Consider the following 15,398-nt stretch of genomic DNA (forward strand, 5'->3'; position numbering starts at 1 on the left):
AAAATGGTAGGAGCATTTGATAGAAGTAGAAGATAGGAACATTTAGGCTGGAGCATTAAGTAGAAACATTATGTAGAAGTAGTAGGTAGGAGTATTAGATAGAAGTTGTCATTAGGAACGTTATTAGTTTGGAGCATCTTCAAACACTCCACTAGAGTTGCTTTATGCCAGTGGCCTGTTAAGGTAAGGCATTAGGCTTAGAAGTGGCAATAGAGTTCTTTAGTTATGGAGAATCTGTTATTGTGGCCACCCCTTCGAAGTAGTTCTAGTTGGAACAGGCGTCAGAGATATAGTTATGCAGGAATGAATCTTTTAAATGTAACATGAAAAAAACTTTGGAACCATGAATATAGAAACTGTAGGCTTTCTGAAAAACAATAAGAAATTTTTGAAAAGTTTTTAACAAACCTTTGATATTTGTTAACAGGAGAGAATGGATAATTCTCCAGATGATAAAGAGGTGATGGTGAAACTTCTCCTAGGATAGATGCAGAAAAATGTGGTCGTGAATAGAATGAATTGGAACGATGTGGTATACCAGGGTCAACGTGCTGTCAATGGACTGAACCAGGGCATGTGAAACATCTGGGGTAAACCATGGAAAGGTCTGTCAGGCCTGGATGTGGATAGGGAGATGTGGTAAAATGAATGTGGCCTTTTTTATCTGTTTTCATGGTGCTACCTTGCTAAAGTGGGGGGTAGCAAGGCTGTTTCCTGTTGAGTGGGTTGGTGCCAGGAATGGATGAAAGGCAAGCAAGTATGAATATGAACATGTTTATATTATGTATGTGTATGTATATGTTGATATGTATATGTGCGTTTATGAGTGTTTATGCATAGGGTGGGGGAGGGGGCGAAAATTCTGGGAGCCTTGAAGAAAGTGTGGAAGTCGAGAACATTATCTCGGAAAGCAAAAATGAGTATGTTTGAAGGAATAGTGGTTCCAACAATGTTGTATGGTTGCGAGGCGTGGGCTATGGATAGAGTTGTGCGCAGGAGGATGGATGTGCTGGAAATGAGATGTTTGAGGACAATGTGTGGTGTGAGGTGGTTTGATCGAGTAAGTAACGTAAGGGTAAGAGAGATGTGTGGAAATAAAAAGAGCGTGGTTGAGAGAGCAGAAGAGGGTGTTTTGAAATGGTTTGGGCACATGGAGAGAATGAGTGAGGAAAGATTGACCAAGAGGATATATGTGTCGGAGGTAGAGGGAACGAGGAGAAGAGGGAGACCAAATTGGAGGTGGAAAGATGGAGTGAAAAAGATTTTGTGTGATTGGGGCCTGAACATGCAGGAGGGTGAAAGGAGGGCAAGGAATAGAGTGAATTGGATCGATGTGGTATACTGGGGTTGACGTGCTGTCAGTGGATTGGATCGGGGCATGTGAAGCGTCTGGGGTAAACCATGGAAAGCTGTGTAGGTATGTATATTTTGCGTGTGTGGACGTATGTATATACATGTGTATGGGGGTGGGTTGGGCCATTTCTTTCGTCTGTTTCCTTGCGCTACCTCGCAAACGCGGGAGACAGCGACAAAGAAAAAATATATATATATATATATATATATATATACATATATATATTCCCTGGGGATAGGGGAGAAAGAATACTTCCCACGTATTCCCTGCGTGTCGTAGAAGTCGACTAAAAGGGGAGGGAGCGGGGGGCTGGAAATCCTCCCCTCTCGTTTTTTTTAATTTTCCAAAAGAAGGAACAGAGAATTGGGCCAGGTGAGGGTATTCCCTCAAAGGCCCAGTCCTCTGTTCTTAACGCTACCTCGCAGGTTTGGATGGTATTGCAGTGGAATTTATTAAAAAAGGGGGTGACTGTATTGTTGACTGGTTGGTAAGGTTATTTAATGTATGTATGACTCATGGTGAGGTGCCTAAGGATTGGCGGAATGCGTGCTTAGTGCCATTGTACAAAGGCAAAGGGGATAAGAGTGAGTGCTCAAATTACAGAGGTATAAGTTTGTTGAGTATTCCTGGTAAATTATATGGGAGGGTATTGATTGAGAGGGTGAAGGCATGTACAGAGTATCAGATTGGGGAAGAGCAGTGTGGTTTCAGAAGTGATAGAGGATGTGTGGATCAGGTGTTTGCTTTGAAGAATGTATGTGAGAAATACTTCGAAAAGCGAATGGATTTGTATGTAGCATTTATGGATCTGGAGAAGGCATATGATAGAGTTGATAGAGATGCTCTGTGGAAGGTATTAAGAATATATGGTGTGGGAGGCAAGTTGTTAGAAGCAGTGAAAAGTTTTTATCGAGGATGTAAGGCATGTGTACGTGTAGGAAGAGAGGAAAGTGATTGGTTCTCAGTGAATGTAGGTTGTTTGCGGCAGGGGTGTGTGATGTCTCCATGGTTGTTTAATTTGTTTATGGATGGGGTTGTTAGGGAGGTGAATGCAAGAGTTTTGGAAAGAGGGGCAAGTATGAAGTCTGTTGTGGATGAGAGAGCTTGGGAAGTGAGTCAGTTGTTGTTCGCTGATGATACAGCGCTGGTGGCTGATTCATGTGAGAAACTGCAGAAGCTGGTGACTGAGTTTGGTAAAGTGTGTGAAAGAAGAAAGTTAAGAGTAAATGTGAATAAGAGCAAGGTTATTAGGTACATTAGGGTTGAGGGTCAAGTCAATTGGGAGCTAAGTTTGAATGGAGAAAAACTGGAGGAAGTGAAGTGTTTTAGATATCTGGGAGTGGATCTGGCAGCGGATGGAACCATGGAAGCAGAAGTGAATCACAGGGTGGGGGAGGGGGCGAAAATCCTGGGAGCCTTGAAGAATGTATGGAAGTCGAGAACATTATCTCGGAAAGCAAAAATGGGTATGTTTGAAGGAATAGTGGTTCCAACAATGTTGTATGGTTGCAAGGCATGGGCTATGGATAGAGTTGTGCGCAGGAGGGTGGATGTGCTGGAAATGAGATGTTTGAGGACAATGTGTGGTGTGAGGTGGTTTGATCGAGTAAGTAACGTATGGGTAAGAGAGATGTGTGGAAATAAAAAGAGCGTGGTTGAGAGAGGTAAGTTTGAATGGAGAAAAACTGGAGGAAGTAAAGTGTTTTAGATATCTGGGAGTGGATCTGGCAGCGGATGGAACCATGGAAGCAGAAGTGAATCACAGGGTGGGGGAGGGGGCGAAAATCCTGGGAGCCTTGAAGAATGTGTGGAAGTCGAGAACATTATCTCGGAAAGCAAAAATGGGTATGTTTGAAGGAATAGTGGTTCCAACAATTTTGTATGGTTGCTAGGCATGGGCTATGGATAGAGTTGTGCGCAGGAGGGTGGATGTGCTGGAAATGAGATGTTTGAGGACAATGTGTGGTGTGAGGTGGTTTGATCGAGTAAGTAATGTATGGGTAAGAGAGATGTGTGGAAATAAAAAGAGCGTGGTTGAGAGAGCAGAAGAGGGTGTTTTGAAATGGTTTGGGCACATGGAGAGAATGAGTGAGGAAAGATTGACCAAGAGGATATATGTGTCGGAGATGGAGGGAACGAGGAGAAGTGGGGAGACCAAATTAGAGGTGGAAAGATGGAGTAAAAAAGATTTTGAGTGATTGGGGCCTGAACATGCAGGAGGGTGAAAGGCATGCAAGGAATAGAGTGAATTGGATCGATGTGGTGTACCGGGGTTGACATGCTGTCAGTGGATTGAATCAGGGCATGTGAAGCGTCTGGGGTAAACCATGGAAAGTTGTGTAGGGCCTGGATGTGGACTGGGAGCTGTGGTTTCGGGCATTATTGCGTGACAGCTGGAGACTGAGTATGAACGAATGGAGCCTTTGTTGTCTTTTCTTAGTGCTACCTCGCACACATGATGGGGGAATGGGGATGGTATTCCATGTGTGGCGAGGTGGCGATGGGAATGAATAGGGGCAGACAGTGTGAATTGTGTGCATGGGTATATATGTATGTGTCTGTGTGTGTATATATATGTGTACATTGAGATGTATAGGTATGTATATTTGCATGTGTGGGCGTGTGTGTGTGTACATTGTGTATGGGGGTGGGTTGGGCCATTTCTTTCATCTGTTTCCTTGCGCTACCTCGCAAACGGGGGAGACAGTGACAAAGCAAAGTAAATAAGTAAATATAAATATATACATAATGGATGAAAGGCAAGCAAGTATGAATATGAACATGTTTATATTATGTATGTATACATATATGTTGATATGTATATGTATATATCCCTGGGGATTGGGGAGAAAGAATACTTCCCACGCATTCCTCACGTGTCGTAGAAGGCAACTAAAGGGGACAGGAGCGGGGGGCTGGGAACCCTTCCCTCATTGTATTTTAACTTTTCTAAAAGGGGAAACAGAAGAAGGAGTCACGCGGGGAGTGCTCATCCTCCTCGAAGGCTCAGATTGGGGTGTCTAAATGTGTGTGGATGTAACCAAGATGAGAAAAAAGGAGAAATAGGTAGTATGTTTGAGGAAAGGAACCTGGATGTTTTGGCTCTGAGTAAAACGAAGCTCAAGGACAAAGGGGAAGAGTGGTTTGGGAATGTCATGGGAGTAAAGTCAGGGGTTAGTGAGAGGACAAGAGCAAGGGAAGGAATAGCTCTACTCCTGAAACAGGAGTTGTGGGAGTATGTGATAGAGTGTAAGAAAGTAAGCTCTAGATTGATGTGGGTGAAACTGAAAGTGGATGGAGAGAGATGGGTGATTAGTGGTGCATATGCACCTGGGCATGAGAAGAAAGACCATGAGAGGCAAATGTTTTGGTAGCAGCTGGGTGAGTGTGTTAGTAGTTTTGATGCACGAGACTGGGTTATAGTGATGGGTGATTTGAATGCAAAGGTGAGTAATATGGCAGTTGAGGGAATAATTGGTGTACATGGGGTGTTCAGTGTTGTAAATGGAAATAGTGAAGAGCTCGTAGATGTATGTGCTGAAAAATGACTGGTGATTGGGAATACCTGGTTTAAAAAGAGAGATATACATAAGTATACTTATGTAAGTAGGAGAGATGGCCAGAGAGTGTTATTGGATTACGTGCTAATTGATAGGCTCGCGAAAGAGAGACTCTTAGATGTTAATGTGCTGAGAGGTGCAACTGGAGGGATGTCTGATCATTATCTTGTGGAGGCGAAGGTGAAGATTTGTAGAGGTTTATTGGAAAGAAGAGAGAATGTTGGGGTGAAAAGAGTGGTGAGAGTAAGTGAGCTTGGGAATGAGACTTGTGTGAGGAAGTACCAGGAGAGGCTTGAGTTCAGAATGGAAAAAGGTGAGAACAAAGGAGGTAAGGGGTGTGGGGGAGGAATGGGATGTACTTAGGGAAGCAGTGATGGCTTGGGCAAAAGATGCTTATGGCATGAGAAGCATGGGAGGTGGGCAGATTAGAAAGGGTAGTGAGTGGTGGGGTGAAGAAGTAAGATTATTAGTGAAAGAGAAGAGAGAGGCATTTGGACAATTTTTGCAGGGAAATAATGCAAATGGGTGGGAGATGTATAAAAGAATGAGGCAGGAGGTCAAGAGAAAGGTGCAAGAGGTGAAAAAGAGGGCAAATGAGAGTTGGGGTGAGAGAGTATCATTAAATTTTAGGGAGAATAGAAAGATGTTTTGGAAGGAGGTAAATAAAGTGCGTAAGACAAGGGAACAAATGGGAACTTAAGTGAAGGAGGCTAATGGGTAGGTGATAAGTAATGGTGATGTGAGAAGGAGATGGAGTGAGTATTTTGAAGGTTTGTTGAATGCGTTTGATGACAGAGTGGCAGATATAGGGTGTTTTGATCGAGTTGGTGTGCAAAGTGAGAGGGTTAGGGAAAATGATTTGGTAAACGGAGAAGAGATAGTAAAAGCTTTGTGGAAGATGAAGGCCGGCAAGGCAGCAGATTTGGATGGTATTGCAGTGGAATTTAATTTGTTAAAAAAGGGGATGACTGTATTGTTGACTGGTTGGTAAGGTTATTTACTGTATGTATGACTCATGGTGAGGTGCCTGAGGATTGGTGGAATGCTTGCATAGTGCCATTGTACAAAGGCAAAGGGGATAAAAGTGAGTGCTCAAATTACAGAGGTATAAGTTTGTTGAGTATTCCTGGTAAATTATATGGGGGCGTATTGATTGAGAGGGTGAAGGCATATACAGAGCATCAGATTGGGGAAGAGCAGTGTGGTTTCAGAAGTGGTAGAGGATGTGTGGATCAGGTGTTTGCTTTGAAGAATGTATGTGAGAAATACTTAGAAAAGCAAATGGATTTGTATGTAGCATTTATGGATCTGGAGAAGGCATATGATAGAGCTGATAGAGATGCTTTGTGGAAGGCATTAAGAATATATGGTATGGGAGGCAAGTTGTTAGGAGCAGTGAAACGTTTTTATCAAGGATGTATGGCATGTGTATGTGTAGGAAGAGAGGAAAGTGATTGGTTCTCAGTGAATGTAGGTTTGCGGCAGGGGTGTGTGATGTCTCCATGGTTGTTTAATTTGTTTATGGATGGGGTTGTTAGGGAGGTGAATGCAAGAGTTTTGGAAAGAGGGGCAAGTATGCCGTCTGTTGTGGATGAGAGAGCTTGGGAAGTGAGTCAGTTGTTGTTCGTGATGATACAGCGCTGGTGGCTGATTCGTGTGAGAAACTGCAGAAGCTGGTGACTGAGTTTGGTAAAGTATGTGAAAGAAGAAAGCTGAGAGTAAATGTGAATAAGAGCAAGGTTATTAGGTACAGTAGGGTTGAGGGACAAGTCATTTGGAAGGTAAGTATGAATGGAGGAAAACTGGAGGAAGTGAAGTGTTTTAGATATCTGGAGTGGATCTGCTGGCAGTGGATGGAACCATGGAAGCGGAAGTGAATCATAGGGTGGGGAGGGGGCGAAAGTTTTGGGGGCATTGAAGAATGTGTGGAAGTTGAGAACACTATCCCGGAAAGCAAAAATGGTTATGTTTGAAGGAATAGTGGTTCCAGCAATGTTATATGGTTGCGAGGCATCGGCTATGGATAGAGTTATGCAGAGGAGGGTGGATGTGCTGGAAATGAGATGTTTGAGGACAGTATGTGGTGTGAGGTGGTTTGATCTAGTAAGTAATGTAAGGGTAAGAGAGGTGTGTGGTAATAAAAGGAGTGTGGTTGATAGAGCAGAAGAGGGTGTTTTGAAATGGTTTAGTCACATGGGGAAAATGAGTGAGGAAAGATTGACCAAGAGGATATATTTGTCAGAGGTGGAGGGAACGAGGAGAAGTGGGAGACCAAATTGGAGGTGGAAAGATGGAGTGAAAAAGATTTTGTGTGATCGGGGCCTGAACATGCAGGAGGGTGAAAGGCATGCAAGGAATAGAGTGAATTGGAACGATGTGGTATACCGGGGTCGACGTGCTGTCAGTGGATTGAATCAGGGCATGTGAAGCGTCTGCGGTAAACCATGGAAAGATCTGTGGGGCCTGGATGTGGAAAGGGAGCTGTGGATTCGGTGCATTATTACATGACAGCTAGAGACTGAGTGTGAATGAATGTGGCCTTTGTTGTCTTTTCCTAGCGCTACCTCACGCACATGGGCTTGTGAAGCGTCTGGGGTAAACCATGGAAAGATCTGTGGGGCCTGGATGTGGAAAAGGAGCTGTGGTTTCAGTGCATTATTACATGACAGCTAAAGACTGAGTGTGAACAAATGTGGCCTTTGTTGTCTTTTCCTCGCACTACCTCGCGCACATGAGGGAGGGGGAGGGGGTTGTTATTTCATGTGTGGCAGGGTGGCGATGGGAATGAATAAAGGCAGACGGCATGAATTATGTAATGTGTATATATGTATATGTCTGTATGTATATATATATGTATATGTTGAGATATACAGGTATGTAATGTGCATGTGTGGACGTGTATGTATATACATGTGTATGTGGGTGGGTTGGGCCATTCTTTCGTCTGTTTCTTTGCGCTACCTAGCTAATGTGGGAGACAGCGACAAAACAAAATAAGTAAATAGATAAATAAATATATATATGTGTGTGTGTGTATATCAGTGGTAGGGCCATTTTTCATCAGTTTCCTTGTGCTACCTCGCAGATCGGGAAACAGCAATTAAGTATAATAAATATAGATCAATAAATAAATATTATTTATATTGATTATACTTATTCGCTGTTTCCCACGTTACTGAGGTAGCGCAAGGAAACAGACGAAAGAATGGCCCAACCCACCTAATACACATGCAAATACATAAACGCCCACACACGCACGTATATGATAATTTTTTTTCACACTTCGCCGTTTCCCGCATTAACGAGGTAGTGTTAAGAACAGAGGACCGAGCCTTTGAGGGAATATCCTCACTTGGCCTCCTCCTCTGTTCCCTCGTTAGGAAAACTAAAAATGAGAGGTGAGGGTTTCCAGCACACACACACACACACACACACACACACACACACACACACACACACACACACACACACACACACACCCTCTTTTAATCGCCTTCTACGACATGCAGGGAATACGTGGGAAGTATTCTTTCTCCCCTGCCCCCAGGGATAGATAATAATGATAATTAAAATAATATGGATATATGTGTCAGAGGTGGAGGGAACGAGAAGTGGGAGATCAAATTGGAGGTGGAAGGATGGAGTGAAAAAGATTGAGCAATCAGGGCCTGAACAGGCAAGAGGGTGAAAGGCGTGCAAAGAATAGAGTGAATTGGAAAGATGTGGTATACCGGGGTCAACGTGCTGTCAGTGGATGGAATGAGGACATGTGAAGTGTCTAGGGTAAACCATGAAAAGTTTTGTGGGGCCTGGATGTGGAAAGGGAGCTGTGGTTTTTGTGTGTTATACATGTCAGCTAGAGACTGAGTGTGCACGAATGTGGCCTTTGTTGTCTTTTTCCTAGCGCTGCCTCGCACGTATGTGGGGGATGGGGGTGCCTTTTTATGTGTGGCAGGGGTGGCGAAGGGAATGGCTTAGGGCAGCAAGTATGAATATGTACATGTGAATATATGTATTTGTCTGTGTATGTATATGTATGTATACATTTGAAATGTATAGGTATGTGTGTGGGCGTGTATGTATATACATGTGTATGTGGGTGGGTTGGGCCATTCTTTTGTCTGTTTCCTTGCGCTACCTTGCTAATGTGGGAGACAGCAATAAAGTATAATAAATGAATTAATAAATATTATATATATGAAAATGTGTGGAAGAATATAAATTAAACATTGAACAATACTCAGACTGATTGTTAACTTGGGATGGGGTATACCCATTTCACCATCAGACATTTTAGACAATGAGATGTCATTAATCATTTTCTTGTCAAGGATAAATTTCAAAGCATTTACATGTTCAGAACCTCTTGTGATTATTTGGCTTGTGAAAACCATAGAAGCTTTGCAAGAATAATGTGATTGAGCTGGTTCAACATTTTACCCTCATTTTTCCTCAAAACTGCAGGAAAGTAATGTACACATTATTGCTGTGTGCAGACAGGACTTTTCAGTTAATTCAAGGAAAACCTAGTTAGGTGATCTTTGTTGGGTTAGTTTTGCATTAAGCACTTTGGTTGGTAATGTATTTGATTCTAGCGTTATGAGCAGTACAGATTTAGGTAACAAAATAAATTTTGAAATTGATAAGTTTGAAGGATGAAGGCATAGGTTTTGATGTACATTTGTGTAATTATTTTTTTTATTGCAGACTTGGCAACAGACTCACATAAGTTCCGTGCTAAGAAGGACCGCAAACAACAGCGAGCTTCATTTCGAGATGTTGTGCGTACAGTAGAGGAGGGGGAATTGCCTTGTGAGACAGTGACAGTGGGACCACAGCACCAGAGACAGGAGCTTTTGTTGGACACATGGTCACTCAAGTTGCAATACTCATCCTTGTGTCGTGTTCTAGCCCAAGGACTTAGCACTCACATTACTTTTAATGTTGGGGTAAGAGTTGACAGTAGTTGCTTATTGTCATGATTATCCTGTTATCTTTAGCTGCCCATGAAGCTGCAGAAGGTGGCCTTGAAATGGTAGATATTGTTTGGTATATCTATTAGTCTGTTCAAACTTTAAAATGTGGTGTCTGGAAATAGGTAATTTATGGACGATAATCTTTTCAACAAAGAGGCATTTTATAAAGGGCAAAGCTGATATTATTGATGGTTGGCTTTGACTTGTTTTTTAGAGGATTACAGCTGTAGATTAGGAATGTTAGATCATAATGATATAGTGAATATTTATGAAGTAAATATATGCATTTGGGGGAATAACAAGTGTATAGACATTAAGCTTATGAAATTAACAGAATAACAGGTCTCTCATGAAGATTTAGGGTGATATGCCTTACTGTAAATAAAGAAAGAGGTGTTATTGAGTAGTGCCTGCAAGAAGTTACAACATGAGTGGAAAATTGCATTTAGGGATTTTTCACTGGGGGTACAGTGTCTGTAAAGAACTTGTCCCTCCCAGTGAGTCCACATTTCTCTGTTACTGGAAGTACAATTGTTAGGTTGCAGGAGTCTTTAGAATGAGGTCCTAGGTAACACCAGGATTCTTTTACAGAAATTGGACTTGGGCTAATAAATTGGTAGCATCACTGACCATGATGCATGCTTGGGGTCAAACACATAGGTTCAAATCCTGGTTTTGGCAGTTGGTTTACAGTCAACTCTTCTGTTTCATCCTCCCGAAGGGGTTGCTCTATAAAATGGGTACTCGGATTAGGTTAGGGTATATTTTTTGTACATATTCGCCACTTCCTGCAGTAGCAAGATAGCATCAAGAAAAGAGGTCTGAGCCTCAGAGGAAAAAATCCTTACTTGGCCCCTTTCTCTGTTCCTTCTTTTGAAAAATAAAAAATTGGAGGGGAGAATTTCTAGCCCCCTGCTCCCACCCCTTTTAGTTGCCTTCTATAACACGTATGGAGAAAGTTGAAAGTAAATGTGAATAAAAGCAAGGTTGTTAGGTACAGTAGGGTTGAGGAACAATTTGGTTGGGATGTAAATTTGAATGGTGAAAAATTGGTGGAGGTAAAGTGTTTTAGATATCTGGGAATGGACTTAGCAGCAAGTGAAACTATTGAAGTGAAAGTGAGTCACAGGATGGAGGAGGGGGCAAGGGTTCTGGGAGTGATGAAGAATGTGTGGAAGAAACCGTTATCTTGGAGAGCAAAAATGGGTATGTTTGAAGGAATAAAAGTTCCAACAATGTTGTTTGGTTGTGAGGCATGGGCTATAGATAGGGTTCCAACAATGTTGTGTGGTTGTGAGGCATGGGCTATCGATAGGGTTGCGCAAAGGAGGGTGGATGTGTTTGGAAATGAAATGTTTGAGAACAATATGTGGGGAGAGTAAGTAATGAAAGGGGTAGAGAGATGTGTGGAAATAAAAAGAGTGTGGTTGAGAGAGCAGAAGAGGGTTTTTGAAATGGTTTGGATATATAGAGAGAATGAGTGAGGAAAGATTGACAGAGAGGATACATGTGTCAGAGGTGAAGAGAACAAGAAGCGGGAGATCAAATTGGAGGTAGAAGGATGGAGTGAAAAAGATTTTGGGTGATCGCAGCCTGAACATAGAGGAGGGTAAGAGGCATGCAAGGAGAAGAGTGAATTGGAACAATGTGTTATACTGGGGTCGACATGCTGTCAGTGGACTTAACCAGGGCATGTGAAGCATCTGGGGTAAACCATGGAAAGGTCTGTGAGGCCTGGATGTGGATAGGGAGCTGTGGTCTCGGTGCATTACACATGACAGCTAGAGACTGAGTGTGAATGAATGTGGCCATTTTTGTCTGTTTTTCTTGGCGCTACCTCTGAAGAGTGGGGGTAGCGATGCTGTTTCCTGTGGGACGGAGTAGCGACAGGAATGGATGAAGGCAAACAAGTATGACTATGGACATGTGTCTATATGTAAAAGTATTGTAAGTATGGAATTTAAGAAAGGATTAAGGGACAGCATAGTCCTCTCACCCTTGACCTGTGCAGCCAAAACATTGGACATGGAATGAGTCATAGAGGTCAAGAATACAGGCTATGGAATGGGCTTTTTAAGAAGAGTGCTACGAAGGGATGTTTGAGAGGTGTGGTATGGCAGGGAATGTAATGGGAATGAATTGTGGAGTGGTAGAATGTGTGAAATGTAATACTTTGAGGTGGTTTGGGCATGTGGAGTTACAAGGAGTGTATAATAGCACAATTAAAGGGATTGGTGTGAGTGGAAGACCATCTGTGACATGGGCACATAGGGTGGAGGAATACGGGAGGGAGAGAAATAGTGGAAGAATGCATAGAATGGTGTATGCAAGGGAAGAATGTAAGGACGGATTAGTGGAGACTTTTGCATTGGCCACCTCTTGTTGGGAGTTTCCGGAGGGAACAGGCATCAGATAGATAAAAGAGATTTTTGGATGTAAATGTGCTTAGTGGGGCAGCCGGTAGGATGTCTAATCATCTTATAAGAAAGAGGAAGAAATGTCGGGGAGAAAAGAGTGGTGAGAATTAGTGAGCTTGGAAAGGAGGCCTTTGCAAAGAAATACATGGAGAGATAAGTGTAGAATGGTGAAAGGTGACAGTAAATGAAATGAGGAGAGTGGATAAGGAATGGGAAGTATTTAGGGATGCATTGATGGCATGTTCAAGAGATGCATGTGGCATGCGAAAGGTGGGAGATGGGCAGATTAGGAAGGGTAGTGAGTGGTGGGATGAAGTAGAAAGTTGTTAATGAAAGAGAAAAGAGAGGTATTTGGACTGTACTTACAAGGAAGGAATGCAAATGATTGGGAGATGTATAAGAGAAAGCAGCAGAAGGTGCAGGGCTTCAAGAAAGGTGCAATTGAGAGTTGGTGTGAGCGAGTATCATTAAACTTTAAGGAGAATAAAAAGATGCTTTAGAAGGAGGTAAAAAATGTGTGAATGACAAGAGAACAAATGGGAACAATAGTGAAGGGGACAAAAGGGGAAGTGAAAACATAGTGATGGAGTGAGTATTTTAAAGGTTTATTAAATGTGTTTTATGATAAGGTGGCAAATGTAGGATGTTTTGGTTGGGGTGGTATTCAAAGAGAGAGAGTCATGGAGAGTGGTGAAAGCCTTCCATAAGATGAAATGTGGCAAAGCGGTTTGAATGAATGGTATTGCAGTTGAATTTATTAAGAAAGAGGTTGATTGGTTGGTAAGGATATTCACTGTATGTATGGATCTGAGGATTGGCATAATGCATGTATAGTGCCATTGTATAAAGGCAAAGGGAATAAAGGTGAGTGTTCAGACAACAGAGGTATAAGTTAGTTGAGTATAGTAGATAAGTTGTATAGGACGATATTGATAGAGAGGGTAAAGGCATGTACAGAGCATCGGATTGGGAAGAACAGTGTGGTTTCAGAAGTTGTAGAGCTTGTCTGGATCAAGTGGTTGCTTTAAAGAATGTGAGAGAAGTATTTAGAGAAACAGATGGATTTGTATATGGCATTTATGGATTTGGAGAAGGCATATGATAGGGATGTTTTGTGGAAGGTCCTAAGAATATACAGTGTGGATGGTAAGCTGTTAGGTGTGGGAAGTTTTTTATGAGTGGTGTAAGGCTTGTGTACAAATAGGAAGAAAGGAGAGTGAATGGTTACAAATGAAGGTTATTTTGTGGCATGAATGTATGATGTCACCATGGTTGTTTAATTTGTTTATGGATGGGTTATTAGGGAGGTAAGTGTAAGAGTCTTAGAGATAGGGATGAGTATGCAGTGTGTTGGGGATGAGAGTACCTGGAAATTGGGCCAATTATTGTTTGCTAATGGTACAGCATTGGTGGCAGATTCATATTAGAAATTGCAGAATTTGGTGACTTAGTTTGAAAGAGGATGTGAAAGGAAAGAGTTAAGAGTGAATGTATATAAAGTTAAGGTTATTAGGCTCAGCAGGGTCGAGGGACAAGTTACTGGGGGTGTAAGTTTGAATGGAGAATAAATTTGTACACGTTATGGTGACGTCTTGATATTTCATTATTTTGTAATAATCCATTACATATTTTCCTGTTAGATGTGTACAAGTCGGATTTTTTTTTAATTATGTGAATTATTTACATTATTTGATTTCTTATCACCTGTCAGGTACGTGACCTATTCAGTCTGGGACCCCCACCAATGCAGTTAGATCGCAGTGCTGCAGCTCTAGCTCGTCGTGGACAAAAGAAAGTCAGTCGTGAATCTCCAGCTAGCAAGGCCCGCCAGTTAGCCCGTAACAAGAATCGTGATAACAGGGCTGCTGCTAAGACTTACGATGATTGAAATGTTATATTTCAAACCCTCAGTTATTTCATGAGAGTAGTAATGAGAACTAAAGATGTCCTATGGAACATTATCCAGGTCTGTTTGCTGCAGACTTGTTGCAAATTATTACCAAGATAAACATCTCTACTGATCTATGTATTGAATTTCCATGTCTGTAAATCAAGATTGGCATGTACCATGAAAATAGTATTTTCCAGCTTTCAAAGTGAAACTTGACATCGAGACAGGTTCTCCTTTAACTTAAAGGAAACAATATTGTTAATTCTTGTCAAGTAACTGAAAATTAATGTAATATCTTGTAGATAATGTATGTATATGAAAGAATTTTAGATAACTTTACAGCTTTGAGCCTTGTATGGTTTCTTCAGAATTTTTCAGTGTTTGCCTATTTAATTTTTACCTTTTATAGGTATTTGATCACATACTTGAAACATTAGTCTTTAACCCTGTTAATGATTAATGGTTTTAACTAACTAATCATGAGTAAGGTGTAACAATTTTTTGGAAATTTTTTATCTACATAGGAAACCTGTTAAATTAAACAATTTTATTTTATTGTTAATATGAGTGATGTTCTGGTTGCATATTCATTGCTCATATTTGGTCTTTTTGTGGTATATTTGATGCTTTTCATTTGTATAATAAACTTTGTGCAGTGCTGAGATGTTATTATTTTTTCTTTTGATTTAATTATATGTAGTTTATTAGGTTATGATGCATAAGAATTGTAAATATTAAAAATTAGGAAGCAAAGTAACAATGAAATAGAAAGAGCACGAAAAATAGCACATGCGGGAGAAGTACTGGATTTGTTCTCTCCATTGGTAATTCTTTTCTTTGATCATATTTTCACAGGGTAATGGTTGGTCATTTTCATATAACCCACTTTTCTGTGTCACTCCCTTATTTCACTTTGAAAATTTTGCTTTAGACATTACTTAAGGAACAGGTGCCAAGAAGTCTTGCCCAAGCAAAATTATTGGACCAAAAATAAAAACAAAACCCAGCTACTCATTCTGAATCCAGTCAGTTGTGGTCTTTCAAAAAAGTTTTGCATTCCTTATCCCGGCATCCATAGGCCAACGGAACTTGTATCCTGAAGCCAGCTGTCGATAAAAGCCCTGTTCTTGGGGCAAGAAATTACGATAAGCTTGCTTGATATTTCAGTGAAAGAAAGGCTAAATAAATTTAGTTTTTGAC

General features: G+C 41.4%; 1 protein-coding gene across 1 annotated transcript in view; it reads left to right on the forward strand.

Annotated features, from left to right (window-relative positions):
- Nucleotides 1-14,858, forward strand: part of Ifrd1 (Interferon-related developmental regulator 1) — a 54,983-nt gene extending 40,125 nt beyond the window's left edge. The window contains exons 8-9 of the mRNA XM_071666673.1: nucleotides 9,622-9,863; nucleotides 14,019-14,858. Of these exons, the coding sequence (XP_071522774.1) occupies nucleotides 9,622-9,863; nucleotides 14,019-14,195 (419 nt within the window). The 3' untranslated portion in view covers nucleotides 14,196-14,858. The remainder of the gene's footprint in view (nucleotides 1-9,621; nucleotides 9,864-14,018) is intronic.
- The last annotated feature ends 540 nt before the right edge of the window (nucleotides 14,859-15,398 follow it).

The sequence above is a fragment of the Panulirus ornatus genome, chromosome 11, assembly GCF_036320965.1.
Source record: "Panulirus ornatus isolate Po-2019 chromosome 11, ASM3632096v1, whole genome shotgun sequence".
NCBI lineage: Eukaryota > Metazoa > Arthropoda > Malacostraca > Decapoda > Palinuridae > Panulirus > Panulirus ornatus.